At 47.7% G+C, this 13,763-nt stretch overlaps 1 protein-coding gene across 4 annotated transcripts in view; it reads left to right on the top strand.

Moving 5' to 3' along the window:
- Positions 1 to 6,377, top strand: part of SLC13A5 (solute carrier family 13 (sodium-dependent citrate transporter), member 5) — a 27,157-nt gene extending 20,780 nt beyond the window's left edge. For 3 of the 4 annotated variants that reach the window (XM_008589948.1, XM_008589947.1, XM_008589946.1), the window contains 3 exons: positions 1,335 to 1,496; positions 4,398 to 4,535; positions 5,751 to 6,377. In XM_008589948.1, the coding sequence (XP_008588170.1) occupies positions 1,335 to 1,496; positions 4,398 to 4,535; positions 5,751 to 5,882 (432 nt within the window). In that variant the 3' untranslated portion in view covers positions 5,883 to 6,377. The remainder of the gene's footprint in view (positions 1 to 1,334; positions 1,497 to 4,397; positions 4,536 to 5,750) is intronic. The other variant, XM_008589949.1, reaches the window with a different exon arrangement.
- The last annotated feature ends 7,386 nt before the right edge of the window (positions 6,378 to 13,763 follow it).

Here is a 13,763-nt window from a genome sequence, read left to right as displayed (position 1 = left end):
CCATCCATCCATCCATCCACCCACCCACCCACCCACCCATCCATCCATCCATCCGTTTTTCTACACATCCAGGAATCGAATGTAATACATAGACTTGTGCTGTTTCCTGAACATCTAGGAGAGAGCCGGGTGCATAAATGTTTTTTTTTGAAGAACAAGTTCATCTATCTATTCATCTCTCCACCTGAAATTTATTCATTTATGAAACACTCCTATTAAGTCCCTAGTGTTAGGCCAGGCACAGAGATTATAGAGGAGATTGAGATATGGTCCTTGCTCTTGAGGACTTCACAGCCTAGGGAAGGGGACATATCTGGACAGGCATCTCAGAAAGTAGTGACACATGAGCAAGGGGAAAAGCGTGAGGAGCAGTAGAAGATGAGGCTGGTGAGGCTGGCAGAAGCCACTTCCCTGAGGGCCTTGAATGCAGACAGGGGGTGTGGACTTGGCTCTGAAGGCCGTAGAGCCACTGGTCAGACGTGGTCAGAGCCACGCTTTAGAAAGGTTGTTCTGCTGTCTGCAGTGGAGGCCGGGATGGTGGGGGCTGGAGCAGCACTAGCTGTCTCTCTGTGTCTTCTTCTGACTCAATCTCGGAGCTCTGGACTCCCCAGACCATTCTCTCCTTATTGGAATATCCTTTAGCCCCCAAACCCCACTTTCTTCTGCTTTCCTTCTAACATTGCTCCTGCTCAGCCTCCTTTGTGCCTTTTCCTCTGTTCTTCAAGGCTCTGTCCTTGGCTTCTTTTCTGTTTACTCTTCATTCTCTTCCTGGACAATCTCTTCTCAGCCCAAAGCCCCAAATCTAAATCCCTAATTTCTGGCCCAAATCACTCCCCTAAACTTCAAGAACTGTGGGGGACTGAGAGGAGAAGATGGACATGAGATGCTTTGGGTGACTTGGTGACTGATGGGGTATCAAGAACGGGGAGGGAAAGAAACTCCCAGGATGACTCCCAGGCTTCTGGGCTAGACAGCAGGAGGATGGTTAGTCTTTTTGCCAAACCACAGATCTCAGAGGAAGAAGCAGATTATGGACTAAAGAGGATGAATTCAGGTTGGGACGTGTTGAGTCTGATGTGCTCACGGGACATCTGGGTGGAAATTTCTAGAAGGCATATGGATGTTTAAACCCAGATAGTAGACCAGCTGGGCTGGAAATACAGATTTGGAGACTTCAGAATGAGGATGGAAATTAACATTGCAGGGATGGCTGAGATCACCTATGGAATGTGTGCAGGGAAAGAGTCAGGAGGAGAGGGTGGGCTGAACTCCCCTGGCCCTGTGGGAACTGTAAGCCAGAACCCCTGAGGTGACCATCTCCCACTGCTTCCCAGGCCTCGGGGCTGTCCGAGTGGATGGGGAAGCAGATGGAGCCCCTGCATGCGGTGTCCCCCGCAGCCATCACCTTGATCTTATCCTTGCTTGTTGCCGTGTTCACTGAGTGCACAAGCAACGTGGCCACCACCACCCTGTTCCTGCCCATCTTTGCCTCCATGGTAAGTAACCCTGCAGGGGGTAGGGGGGTCTTAAGCATCATTTCATAGGAAGCCACAACCTGTGATCATGTCCTGGGTTCCTAGAGAGGCTTTGGACACCTGCGTCTGGCTCTGGCTTCAACATGACTTGTGTGTCCTTGGCAGTCCCAGCCCTGCCTTCACTGCTTTGCCAGTTGCTCTTTGTATCCCTCGTGCTTACCAAAGCACCAATCATGGAACAGGTGCTCACAATTTATTTTATACATCTAACTGCCTTATTTTTCAAGCTGGGGAGACAGGACTTGTGCTGAGGAAGAGTGGGCAGTGCCGTGGTCTCTAAGCAAGTGGCACAGGAGTGTGGGAGGTCTGCAGGAGGATGGCAGACCCTGGGGGAGGTGGGTTTGGGAATCGGAGGGAAGGGGGTGTTGTGGGATGATGGAGCAGTCCAGGTAAAGGGAATGGAGCACATGACTGAGGACTCCTGGAAGCCTTTGCTGGCAAGCCCAGGGATGAGGCATCCATGGGGGCTGAGGCCAGAGGGGTAGTTGGGGGAGAAGGAGGGGCTCCTGAGTGCCAGGCTAACACATTCTGTTCTGGGGGCAAGCGTGTTTCTGAGTTGGGATTGAGGAGAAAGCAGAGCTTTTCTGTTTACTTGCACTTGTCATGATCTTTTCTTGCATTTCCTTCCGTCATTCATTGTGAAGCAGTGCCGACTGCAGGGTGTCCTGGCAAGAGCCCTGGACTTGGAGTCAGAAGACCTGAGTTCCCCTAACATGTCACTTAAGCTCTTTCCTCCTAGAGGTGTGCTGAGGATCAAGTAAGATGAGGGCTATGAAAAGCCGCTGTAGACTGCAAAATGAGGATAGGACAGGCCGTTGTTATTCTGGATTTGGAAGACAGACTTACAAAGGGCCCAAACATGGGATTGAAGTTGGTAAATTTCCATTCAGTTGCCTGGGTGTCCACATGTATAAAAAGCAAACCTAAGTGGCTTTTTCCTTCCATTCCAAGTGAAGATGAAAGTTAAAAATATCAAGGAGATGAAAGTGTTACAAATAGCAAGGTGGCTGTCTCCTGCTGCCCTAGGCGGGGAGCAGCTTTTGACGCTGGGCATGCGGTGGTAATGCCTCTGTTCCCCTAGCAAAGGCACTGGCTTTGTTTTCTCCAGTCTTAGCCATGAGCCATGGAGGGCCCCAACCAGACAAATGCAGGACTTAACCGGAGGGGTAGCAGGGTCCCTTAAAAGCAAGCTTTTCTAGAACCAGAAGCCCCAAGTAAGATTCCCCCAGCTACGTCCAAGGCCCCTCATACTCCTGCCACAGCACCCACCTGTGGGAAGGGAAGGATAGTGGCCATCCAGCTGAGTCACAGAGCAACATGCGGTGCATACATCATGGGGTACCCAAAGCCAGGGAAATGAGGGTGAGTGGAAGAGGGCAGACTAGGGAACAGCTGGGCCCTGCCCGGGACAACCCAGTTACTCCCACAGAGAGTGTACCTTGGTACGGCCTTTTCAGAGGGCTGTTTATCAAGAGGCGGGACCATAACCTTCAACCTGCACATACTCTTTGACTCAGCAATTTCATGTCTGGGAATATCTTAGGAAAATAAGCAGAGATGCCTACAAGCATATTTATAATGGTGAATGCACAAAATTACTTAGTATAAAAATATATCCATAATAACAGGGAGATGGTGAAATAAGTTATCATTTATTCAAACAATGTATTACTATCAGGCCATTAAAAGTCACAGTTTTGAAGAGTATTTAATAAAATATGAACATGCTGATGGTATAATTTTCTAAATTGAAAATGTAATACACATATATAGCTAAAAAATGCCTAATAATACAGAGAATTATACAGACCCTAATCTTCTGGTTTCTTCCTTAGAGACATCTGTTGTTAATTTTTTAGGTATCTTCTGTATACATCTCACACACACACACACACACACACACACACACACACACACACACACACACACATTCTTTTTTAAACAAATGTGATCATTCTATGGTCCTGCTATGAACATTAATTTTTTCTTTTTATCTAACCATAGGTTTTGAAATCTTTCCATATTAGCACATATGAGGGTACTTCAAAAAGTTCATGGAAAGATTTGTATTATCATTCAATCCTATTTTTCCACGAACTTTTGGGAGTACTTATAAAATGTACCCAATTCTTTACAGCTGCATACTATTGCATTGTTTGTATATATCATATTTTATTTAACCATCCTGCTATTGATGGCCATTGAGTCTGTTTCCTGCGTTTTGCGGTTACGTTGTTGCAGTGAACATCTTTGCATATGTGTCTGCCCTCATGTGCATGTAAATCTGTATGATAAATGACTAATTTTAATAGATATTATGGATTAAATTATATCATTCCTTCATTCACTCGACAAATATTTAACCAGTGCCTACTCCGTGCTAGGTGCTGTTAGATGTGGCTGAACTTTAAAATGTAGAATAAAAAAGGTGGATGCCAAATTCCATATGCAAAAACACATACCTCCACAGACGCCTACATAGGTGAGGAGACGTAGTCCCTGCCCTCTAGGCTCTTTCAGTCTATGACAGGACAGACAGATACGTGTACATGGCACTGAGAGATTCAGTGCAGTCTAAGCGTCCAGCATCGTCTCTGCCACATAGTAGGCACCCAATAAATATATGTTGAATGAATTGAAGGGGCTCAGAAAGGCCTCCCAGGGAAGGTGGGCTCTGAGCTCAGCCTTCAGGGTTCAGTAGTGGTGTCAGCAGAGACATGGCAGAAGGTAGAGGAACCAGCAAGACAAAAGCACAGAGGGTGGAGCTTATGCTGGTGCATTCAGGAAATGCTTTTCAGAAGTATGGCACTGGGAGCTTCTGTTTTCTGTGCTGTGACATTGCAGTGCTGTGTTTCTCCCCAGTCTCGCTCCATCGGCCTCAATCCACTGTACGTCATGCTCCCCTGTACCCTGAGTGCGTCCTTTGCCTTCATGTTGCCTGTGGCCACCCCACCTAACGCCATTGTGTTCGCCTACGGCCACCTCAAGGTTTCTGACATGGTAACACAGCCGCTTTTATTTCCTTCTATCAGACTATGATGCTGCTGTCCTAGGGGGGCCCCCGTTTATGAATGATGTGTGAGTTTCAAAATGACATCACATGATTTGGGAATACCACCGAATGTCCAAACCTATACTCATTATTTGCATTTATAATGTAGCTTTTCTATTGCTTTGAGATGCTCTCATACTTTATAGACGGTTCTGTCTCTGAGATGGGTTGTAGAATCTCTCCCACCTGGTGAAGCCCATGCAGGCACTGGGAGCCCTCACTGTGCACTTGGAAGGGGTGGGGGTCTGGAGCACACGTGGCCAGGGATGGACTCCATAACCTAGCAAGAACCCATGAGGACAGTCAGGAGGGGCAGGGCTTAGATGGGGGGGATGCTAATGACAGTGAAGGAGGTTTATAGAGGTGTCTGAAGAGGTAGGAGCAACGAGGGGGGAGAGACCAGTGCCTGGGAGCAGATGATGCCTTGAAAACAAATGTAGCCACAAAAAGAACTCTTCAGGCCTGGTTTTGATTTGTCACCTCTGATGGGAGAAGAAGGGCAGCTCTGGGACCAGGAAGAGGCAAGTATGTGAGCCCAGGAAGCCAGAAATGAAGGTCCCCATCTTGGACCCATCAGGTGTTCGTTATCTCAGAGTCTCCAATGGGTGTCCTTGGGATGCCATGGAGCATTTTCACAAATGGGTGGGTCCCAGACACCATGGACTGCAAACCCGATTCTAATCCCCAGTAAACAATCTACAACAGGCCATCAAAGTCATGGTGAGAGCATTAGGCATCAGAGAGAGCCAGGGGGGTTCAAAAGGAGGCTGGCCCATCCTTGTGGGATGCTTCAGGCACTGGGGTGAGCACTGGATCTAGAGTCACACCCCGGGCTCCACCACTGTTTCCTTGAGTGGCCTCAGCTGTTGCCTCAGTCACCTCCCTGAGGTCATTTTCTAAATGTGAGAATGGGCATAGAGATTGCATCCGTCCTGCTGACTCCCCAGGGGTGATTTGAGCCCTGATGATACTTAGGGGACATGAAATTGCTCTGTCTGGGGGTGGGGGGAGCCCAGAGCATGGCACAGGGACATTGAGGCCCAGCAAACTGGTCCATTGTCCTCCTCTCCAAGAAGACTAGTTCCCGGTGTCCCATTTGTGCTTGTTCTGACAGCTCTGCAGACCTGAGGGTGCTGACTCTGACCCTGTTTTTTTTTTCCCAGATAAAAACAGGAATAATGATGAACATAACTGGAGTCTTCTGTGTGTTTTTGGCGGTCAACACCTGGGGACGGGTCATATTTGACTTGGATCGTTTCCCTGCCTGGGCCAATGTGACACATATTGAGACTTAGGAAGAACCACAGGACCATGCGCACAGCCCCGCCCTCCTGAGGACTACTGAAATTTCCACACACCTTGCACAGAGTTTTGGGGTCCGCACCCCAAAGTGACCCAGTCATGACCACACCCCACCAAGACCCAGCCAACAGGTCCTCTCTTCCTCCAGGACTGGATTCAGGGATGGGGATGGGTGTCTGGTGGGCAGGCTCGGAAGTAAAGGAAGCCCCTCAGGAGGCTGCAGGGACCCATCTTTCCAGGCCTCACACTGGCCCCACACTGGGCTCTGGTTTTCATTTGCTTAGTCCCAGGTAGTCTAAATGGGAATCAGATCCCCAGGCTGGGAGCTGGGAAAACAACCGACCAGTGCCTGTGCCTCTTCCAGCTCACCTTGGGCTGCCAAGATCATCTCTATCCCTCTGAAGGGGACAATCCAGAGAACAAAACGTCTGGTCTTGGGCAGCCTCCCACTGTGGAATGAGTATGGCTATCAGAGCCTCTTGGAGACTCCTGGAACTCCTCACATGGCCAGCATGAAAGGACAAAGAATCTGAGTGGCTGACTTCAGGATGACACCTGCCTTTCCTCCCGCAACACACCATTGGCCAACCTGCTCCCTTCCTTACCTCGTTCCATTTTAATTGACAATTGGACCCCTTTTCCAGCTCTCCAGTGAGCCTCCTCTATTCCTAGGTCTCTTTGTTGTCTGGGTCAACATTGGCTGACATGCCCTGGCCCGGGCCCTCTGGCATCTGCTTTTCTCCCAGGCAGGTCAGTCTTGCTCTTCTGGGAGATGCTTTTCCTGCCACATAGTGGGGATCACACTCCAAGTGTGGGCAGTGGTGGCTCTTTGGTGGACACAGCGGCATATCTAGGTTGTCTCTCACCTGCAGGCCCAGAGTGGACACAGCTCTTGCTTCCCCAAATCTGGGTCACTTCAGAGTCTGTCTGTCATGCAATAGTTTGAGCTGCTCTGGGGAAAGCCTTCCCTTTATTGACTGGCTGTCATGCCATGCCTGGTGGCAATGGAGCATCACCAAGAAGGAGCAGTGCTTGGTCCAGCAGGGCTGGTCCCTGAGCAGACAGGCCCTGCCCGTGAGTGACTCTACTTGAAGTTACTGAGGCAAAGACCCCAGAGCAGCCATGGGAACCCTCAGCACACTGCATGAGAGAGAGAGAGACAGGAGAGACAACCACCCTCTTGCCCTCCAGCCCCATTTTCTCTCCTTGTACTGCTCTGGAAGGGAAGCAGTGGCAGGTAGATGAGATGGTGTTTCAGAGAAGGAGAAAGTATAGAAACTTAAGGAAGACCCATCAAGGACCAAGTGTGTATCTGGCTCCTTTGGTGGGACAATTCCTGACCACACTGTTGAGGTCTTGGTCTCCTTAAATGCTCCATCTCCCATGGAAAATTCCACTCTGCTGGCTCATCTCTGGTTTTCTGCTGTGTCTGAGGGGTGGGAGGAGGTGGATAAATGAACAATTATGCACCGTCCACCTCCTGGTTGCCAGGCCTTCCTGGACCTGGTGAATCCACTAGTTATCTCATTCCATCTTTGCAGCAACCCTGTGACACAGGCAGGTGTTTTATCCTTGTTCGTCATGCAAGAACACTTAGGCTCGGAGAGGCCAATTTATGTGTCTTGAGTTACACATCAGGTTAGTGGGTGTTACGGTTCCAAGCCAGCTCTTCCAACTCCACGCCCACTGCTCCTTCCTCTAGTCATTAAAAGCCTTGAACTTATAGGGAGTATAAGGAAAGGTGCGTGGCAAGGAGCAAGTCCACCCCAAGGCCCTGCCTGCTCAGGGAACATCACCGAATGAGTCCCTCTCTGATGCCTCCTCAGAGGTGGGCTCAGGACGGTGTTGAATCAGACAGGGTTGGCCCTTGCCCTAAAAATCAAAGCACTTGTTTGGGGACAGCAGTATGGAAAAGGCTACCTCCTTCCCCTCAAGATAGAACTGATGGTTTTCTTCTCACCCACCCTCCAGCACTGTTCCCCACACAGCTGCTGTTGCCTGTCTGCACACCAGAGGGAGGGCTCTGACTGCCTGCTGGGTCTAGTGCCGGCACTATGGCTGGCCCAGAGCAGGCCACAGTGAGTGTGATTGATAAATAAATGATTGATCCACTGGCGTGGTCAATTAGGTGCATGCTTGGTGGTAGTTAGCGAGGTCAGTAAAGGTCATTCAAAGTGAGCATTGAAGGTGTGATGGGGGAGGATTGGTGAGGTGGGTGGAGGACTCTACCAGACACTATCTGGTTGAGGGCTGACAAGGAGGGTGGGTAGAGGGTTTCAGGAGAGCAGAACTCACAGCTGACGAGGCTGACCAAAGGCTGTTTCTAAACAACTTCTCTTGAACTTGGCCGGGGTTGCACTAACATTTATGCCCTGTGCCATTTAGGAATGCTTTTAACTGCAAATAAGAGAAAGCCCAGCAGACAGTGGCTTAAACCATAAGGCCATTTAACATTTATTTAACAGGAAGTCTGGAGGTAGGTGGCTGCTGGCACTGGTCCAGCGGCTCACTCAGGCCACCAAGTACTTGGGATCTACAGTGCACTATGTCATACCGAGGATATCACACTTTTACTCTCCTGCTCAGTTCTCCGGTCATATATACATCTGCATCCCTTCAAGGCAGGAAGAAAGACGTACAGGTTGGGGACATGACGGTGCCAAACTACATCTTTACTCTTAATTAGGAAAATAAAAGCTTCTTCAGAAGCCCCATATAGACTTCCCTTTATGTCTTACCAGCCAGAACAGGGTCACAATGCGCACCCTTAGACCAATCATTGCCAAAGGGGAATTAGAATATCACTGGAATATCATGAGATCAATTAAGACTCATCTCTTGGGGTTGGGGAATTGGCCTGTGTTTCCTGAAATCAAGAGATTTCCACCCACTACAAAATCTGGGCTCTGGCAAGAAAAAAGACATGGGAGCTGTTGGGTAGGTTATGAGCAGTGTCTGGTATTATCACTGCAGGCAACTAGAGTGTTTCCCTTTCCATGGTATTCCACAGAAACATGTTGCCAGGTAGGAAGAAAGAACATGGTTGCTTGGTCAAGAGCTTCAGCAATGCCTCCACTTCCCAAAGGCCAGGACTCCTCCATGGGGCCCACTGGGAGGCTAGAGGCTAGAGTCTAAGCCATGGACCAAGCTCAGTCCTGACATTGGACACTGAACAAGTTACTCTACTCTCTGGGCTTGTTTCCATCATGAAGGGACTGGACTAGAAGGTCTTGATGAGCCTTTCCCCAGAGTCATGGATCCCTTTACCCCAGTTGGCCGTCCCTGTGCCTGGGCCAGATGCAGCTCCTTGCCCTCAGCCCTCTACTGTCTCAGCTTGGAGCCAGTTCCACAGGCCCACTTCCTGCTCCCATCTGGGGCTTAGCCACTTGCTTAAGGCCATCTGAGGGCTTTTCCCCACCCATATTTTGCCTTTTACATTTTGTAAAGAGATTCAACCCTGGATCCTTGAGTTCTCTCTTCTTAGTGTCTGGATCAGACATTTGGGCCCGAAGTTAGCTTCTGACCCAAATTCTGACCAGGATTGTTCTCTTAACTTTTTTGCCAGGGACTTATGACTCCACGAGGATTCTATGCATTCCAAAGGTCAAGCTCCTGGGCTCCTTATCCTTTGATCCATGAATTAGGAGCTCCCAAGGGCAGGCAACAGGACTCCTTCCCTGTTATTCCTGAGCTGAGAGCTCCCTTGGGGAAGGCCCTGGGACACCTTCTCTGACAGGGCCAGGGAGGGGGTCATCTACCTGGGTTAAGTGAAGGCTTCCCTCTTCCCCACAAGCTCTTGCACACTACAAAATTAATGGAGAGTGAATCTTGTGCTTTGGACTCCAAGCAAGGTATCAGCTCATTAGCACAGAGTCTATTTCTTGAAATGAATAAGGATGTTCTTGGGTAAGATCCTTGATGGCATGTTCTTGTTTGTGGAAATAGAGACCAAATGCAGAATTGTCTGGTTAAAAATTATACCTGGCCATCCTATTCTTAGCTCAGGATATCTTCTTCCAGGTACTCTCTCCCCTTCATCCCACAGCCTTTTAAAAGCCTTGTGTCCTACCCTACCAGGAAAGCTTTTAATTTCTTCACATTAAAAAAGAAAAGAAAATGTTTCATCCAGATAAATCTTCTACACCGTGGGAGGGGCTTTTACATTATTCAACCCAAAGCTTGTCATTTCAGGCTGAAATCTTTGCAATCAGATATTCAGTTTATTTCACTTGGTGTCCTAAGCCAGGACTCAGGAATACTTAGTCCCCTGCCCCAGGGACATCTTGCAGGTGCTTCCCTGATCTGCTTGTCCAAACGCCCACTTCTACCTGCAGAGCCACAGGCCGTCTACTGCTGGCAGTTATATGTCCCTACTTCCAAGGGTAGAGAAATATTATAATTCAACCTCAGAATACTCTGTTATCCAATCAGGAAATTTTAACTAGTTTTTATAGTAAAAAATTAATATGAACACAATAAGAGAAATTCCAGCACTACAAAAAAGTACTGAGACATGTCCCTTTTACTTCAGAACCCAACGCCCTCCAGAAAATATCCTTGTAGAAATATTACATATACAGAAGATTAGGTAACATATATTTTATTACATATGGGAGTATACTATACACATTTTTTTGTCCTTGTTTCTACCCCCTCCCCCCACGACCTTCCACTTAATTTATTTGGAGATCATTCTGTTTCAGAACATATAAAGTTTGGCTAGTCTTTTTCATTCAATAATTTTATTTTTAAATTGAGATAGATTAAATTCAGTGAATTGTACAGATCTTAAGTGTACAATCCAATGATTTTGACAAATGCAACACCCAATTCCATCATCCCCCCCAAAAAAGTTTTCCCCTTTCAGTAATCTGCACTTCCTATAGGCAAGCACATTCTAATTTCTGTCACCATAAATTGGTTTTGTCTGTTGAACTGCGTATAAATGGAACCATAGAGTATGTACTCTTTTGTGTCTGCTTTGTTTTGCTTAACAAGATACTTTTGAAATTCATTCCTGTTGTTGTGTCTGTTTATTCCTTTTCTTGTTGCTAAGTCATGTTCCATTGTATGAATATACCACAATTTGTCTATTCTCCTGTTGGTGGACATTTGGGCTGTTCTGGTTGGGGCTTTTATGAATAATGTACAAGTCTCTTTGTGGGCCTGTATTTTTATCACTCTGTGATGTGTGTCTAAGAGTAAGCCTCAGTCTTTTTAAAAGCTGCATGGTATTCCATTATAAATATGTACCATAGAATAAACAAGTCCCTTATTGATGGGCATTTGGGTTGTTTCCAGTGAATTGCTATTGTTATAATAAACATGTCTGTACATACATATTTGTGCACCTATGTGAGGAGAATACTTTTCTGGAAGGCTGTGCTGGTCAACTGATGTGTATTTAAATCTGGGACAGATATTTCCAACTTGCTTTCCAAGAGGCTGTGCCAGTATATGGGTTCTCAAGAACTGTTCATGAAACCTTGCAACTACCCACATGTAGCAACTCTGTGTATAATAACACTTCTTAATCTTTGCTAATCTGATAGGTAAAAAATGCTATCTCATGACTTTCACATTTCTTTAAATTGCGAGTAATGTTGAATATTTTTTCAAAAGTTTACAATCCATTTGTGTATCTTTTTCTGTGAATTCCCTGTCCAAAATTTTGTTTTGTCTGTTTTTTGGCAGCTGGCCAGTATAGGGATTGAACCCTGGACCTTGGTGTCATCAGCACCACACTCCAACCAACTGAGCTAACTGGCTGGCCATGACCATTTTTCTAAGAGTTTTTTAAAAAGGCCTTATTCATTTGTAAGAACTCTTTATATATTAAGAAATTAATCATTTGTCTATCATAGGAATTTTTATAACATATATTAAGATCTGGTGAGGCTGTTTATTTTCTGTTTAGTCTTCTTTTTCATTTTTTCCCCATAGCTATTCTTACATATTTTTTCATAAGAATTTCTGAATCAGCTTCTCCAGTTCCAAAAAAGTCTGGTTGGTGTTTACCTCTCTGACTATCTCTCCTACTACTCTTCCCCTCACTCCAGGGCTTCTTGACCTCAGCACTATTGACATTTTGAACCAAATAATCCTTTATTGTAAGGGGCTGTGCACTGTTGGATACCGAGCAGCATCCTGGCTTCTATTTGCTAGATGCCCATAGCAACCCTCTCCCCACTCCAGTTGTGACAATGAAAATGTCTCCAGGAATTGCCAAATGTCCCCAGAGGGCAAACTTGCTTGTGGTTGAGAGCCATGGCCTGCTCTGATCCAGCCACACTGGCCTCCTTGCTGTCTAGAGTGTGTAAAGTCTGCTCCTGCCCCCTCCTGCCTAAAATCTTTGCTCAGATGTTACTTCTCAGGCTATTTGAAATTACAACCCATCCCCCGCCTGCCCCAAAGTCTCCATACATCCTTGACTTTTCTCGACTGTACTTTTCATCTAATACACTATGTCATTTACTTCGTCACTTCTTGTCTGTCTCTCCCCTGTCTGTAAGAGCATAAGCCCCACTAGGGCAGGGATTCGTGTCTGTCTTGCTCCTTCCTGGGCTCCCCATGCCTAGAACACATCTGGCCCACGGCAGGTGCACATAAGTACTGGATGAATGAATGCATTGGAATAGATTTGTACATAAGTTAGATGAGAAATGATATCTTTACAATACTGAACTGTCCTCCACAAGAAAATGGTGATTTTCCTTAAAGTTTTCTTTCATATTTTCCTGTAGTTTTAAAGTTTCTTACAAATAAGAAATTTTAAATGTTTTGTGTAAGTCAACATGTGCCCCACCTGTTTTTAAATTTTTCCTGTTAGTGGACTTGGGAAGCTAAACTGCCCAACTCATGGGGTGGGGATAAGCTGCCACCTGGGTGTGAGGCCCCAGTGGCTTCCCTAGCCAGGGTCACCCTCGGGCCTGCGGTGGCCTCTGGAGGCCCGTCAGATCTCTCTTCCCCAGATCCTAGCCCAGGTTCTTCGCTCACCTCTTGGGAGGGCCTCCAGCTTGGCTGATGGTGCTTCCTGAAGTCCATCTCTACCCTCCTTCTTGAGAGGGCTCCAGCCAAGGGTGAGGTGACATTGTTCAGAATGATTCCACTGAGTGGGTCCTCCCCAGAGACGCAGGTGTGCCATCCCCAGGGGGTCAGCCTCTGGGAAGGGCCTCCCCAGTGCACCTCTGGGTTCCTTCCTGAAGAAGAGGGACGATGCTCATCTCTGAGTTCTCCTGTGGGGCAAGTGACAAACAGGCTGAGGTGACCTAACCTTTCATAGCCTAATGGGAGGGGCCGTGCCAGGTGACCCCTCATGCCCCCAGTGTTTTCTCTAGAGGGTCCAGTGGAGTAGGGTGTTGGAGGCGAGACTTTTCCTTGTCAGGCTCTGGGAGGACAGAGGAGAAGGGGCCCTCCCTCCCTTGCTGTGTTTCCCCAGACTCTACCAGATGGCCCTTCCCGTCAGACCTGAAGTGTAGGAGTGGTAGGGACACCTGGAGGCATGGCTCAGCTCTGGCCTGTCCTGTTCTGGGCGATTTGTTGCCTGTGAAGTGTGAGCAATAACCCTCCCAAGGTTCTGAGATCTCTCAGGGTACCACTGCTGCCCTCTCTGGGGTCTCCTTTCCTGCAGTGCCTATGAGGATGCCCACCAGGACCACGGGCCCCAGGTCTACCCCAAGCAACTGACTATGCCCAAGGAGCCCTCCAGATGGGCCTGAAGCTGTGCCCTGGTGCCCCCCAGGGCAAGAGTAAAACCTTCGGAAGCACTAAGCACCAAGACCATGACGGGGCCCCTTCTGCTGGGTAAGTCATCACAAAACTGATGGGCTTGTGAGGTGAGGCCAGTGCCACTGACTGCCGGTGTAGACTGCTGT

This window comes from Galeopterus variegatus, unplaced genomic scaffold (genome assembly GCF_000696425.1).
Source record: "Galeopterus variegatus unplaced genomic scaffold, G_variegatus-3.0.2 Scaffold5774, whole genome shotgun sequence".
Taxonomy (NCBI): domain Eukaryota; kingdom Metazoa; phylum Chordata; class Mammalia; order Dermoptera; family Cynocephalidae; genus Galeopterus; species Galeopterus variegatus.
Note: the sequence above shows the minus strand (reverse complement) of the source record. Positions and strands in the feature narration are given on the sequence as shown.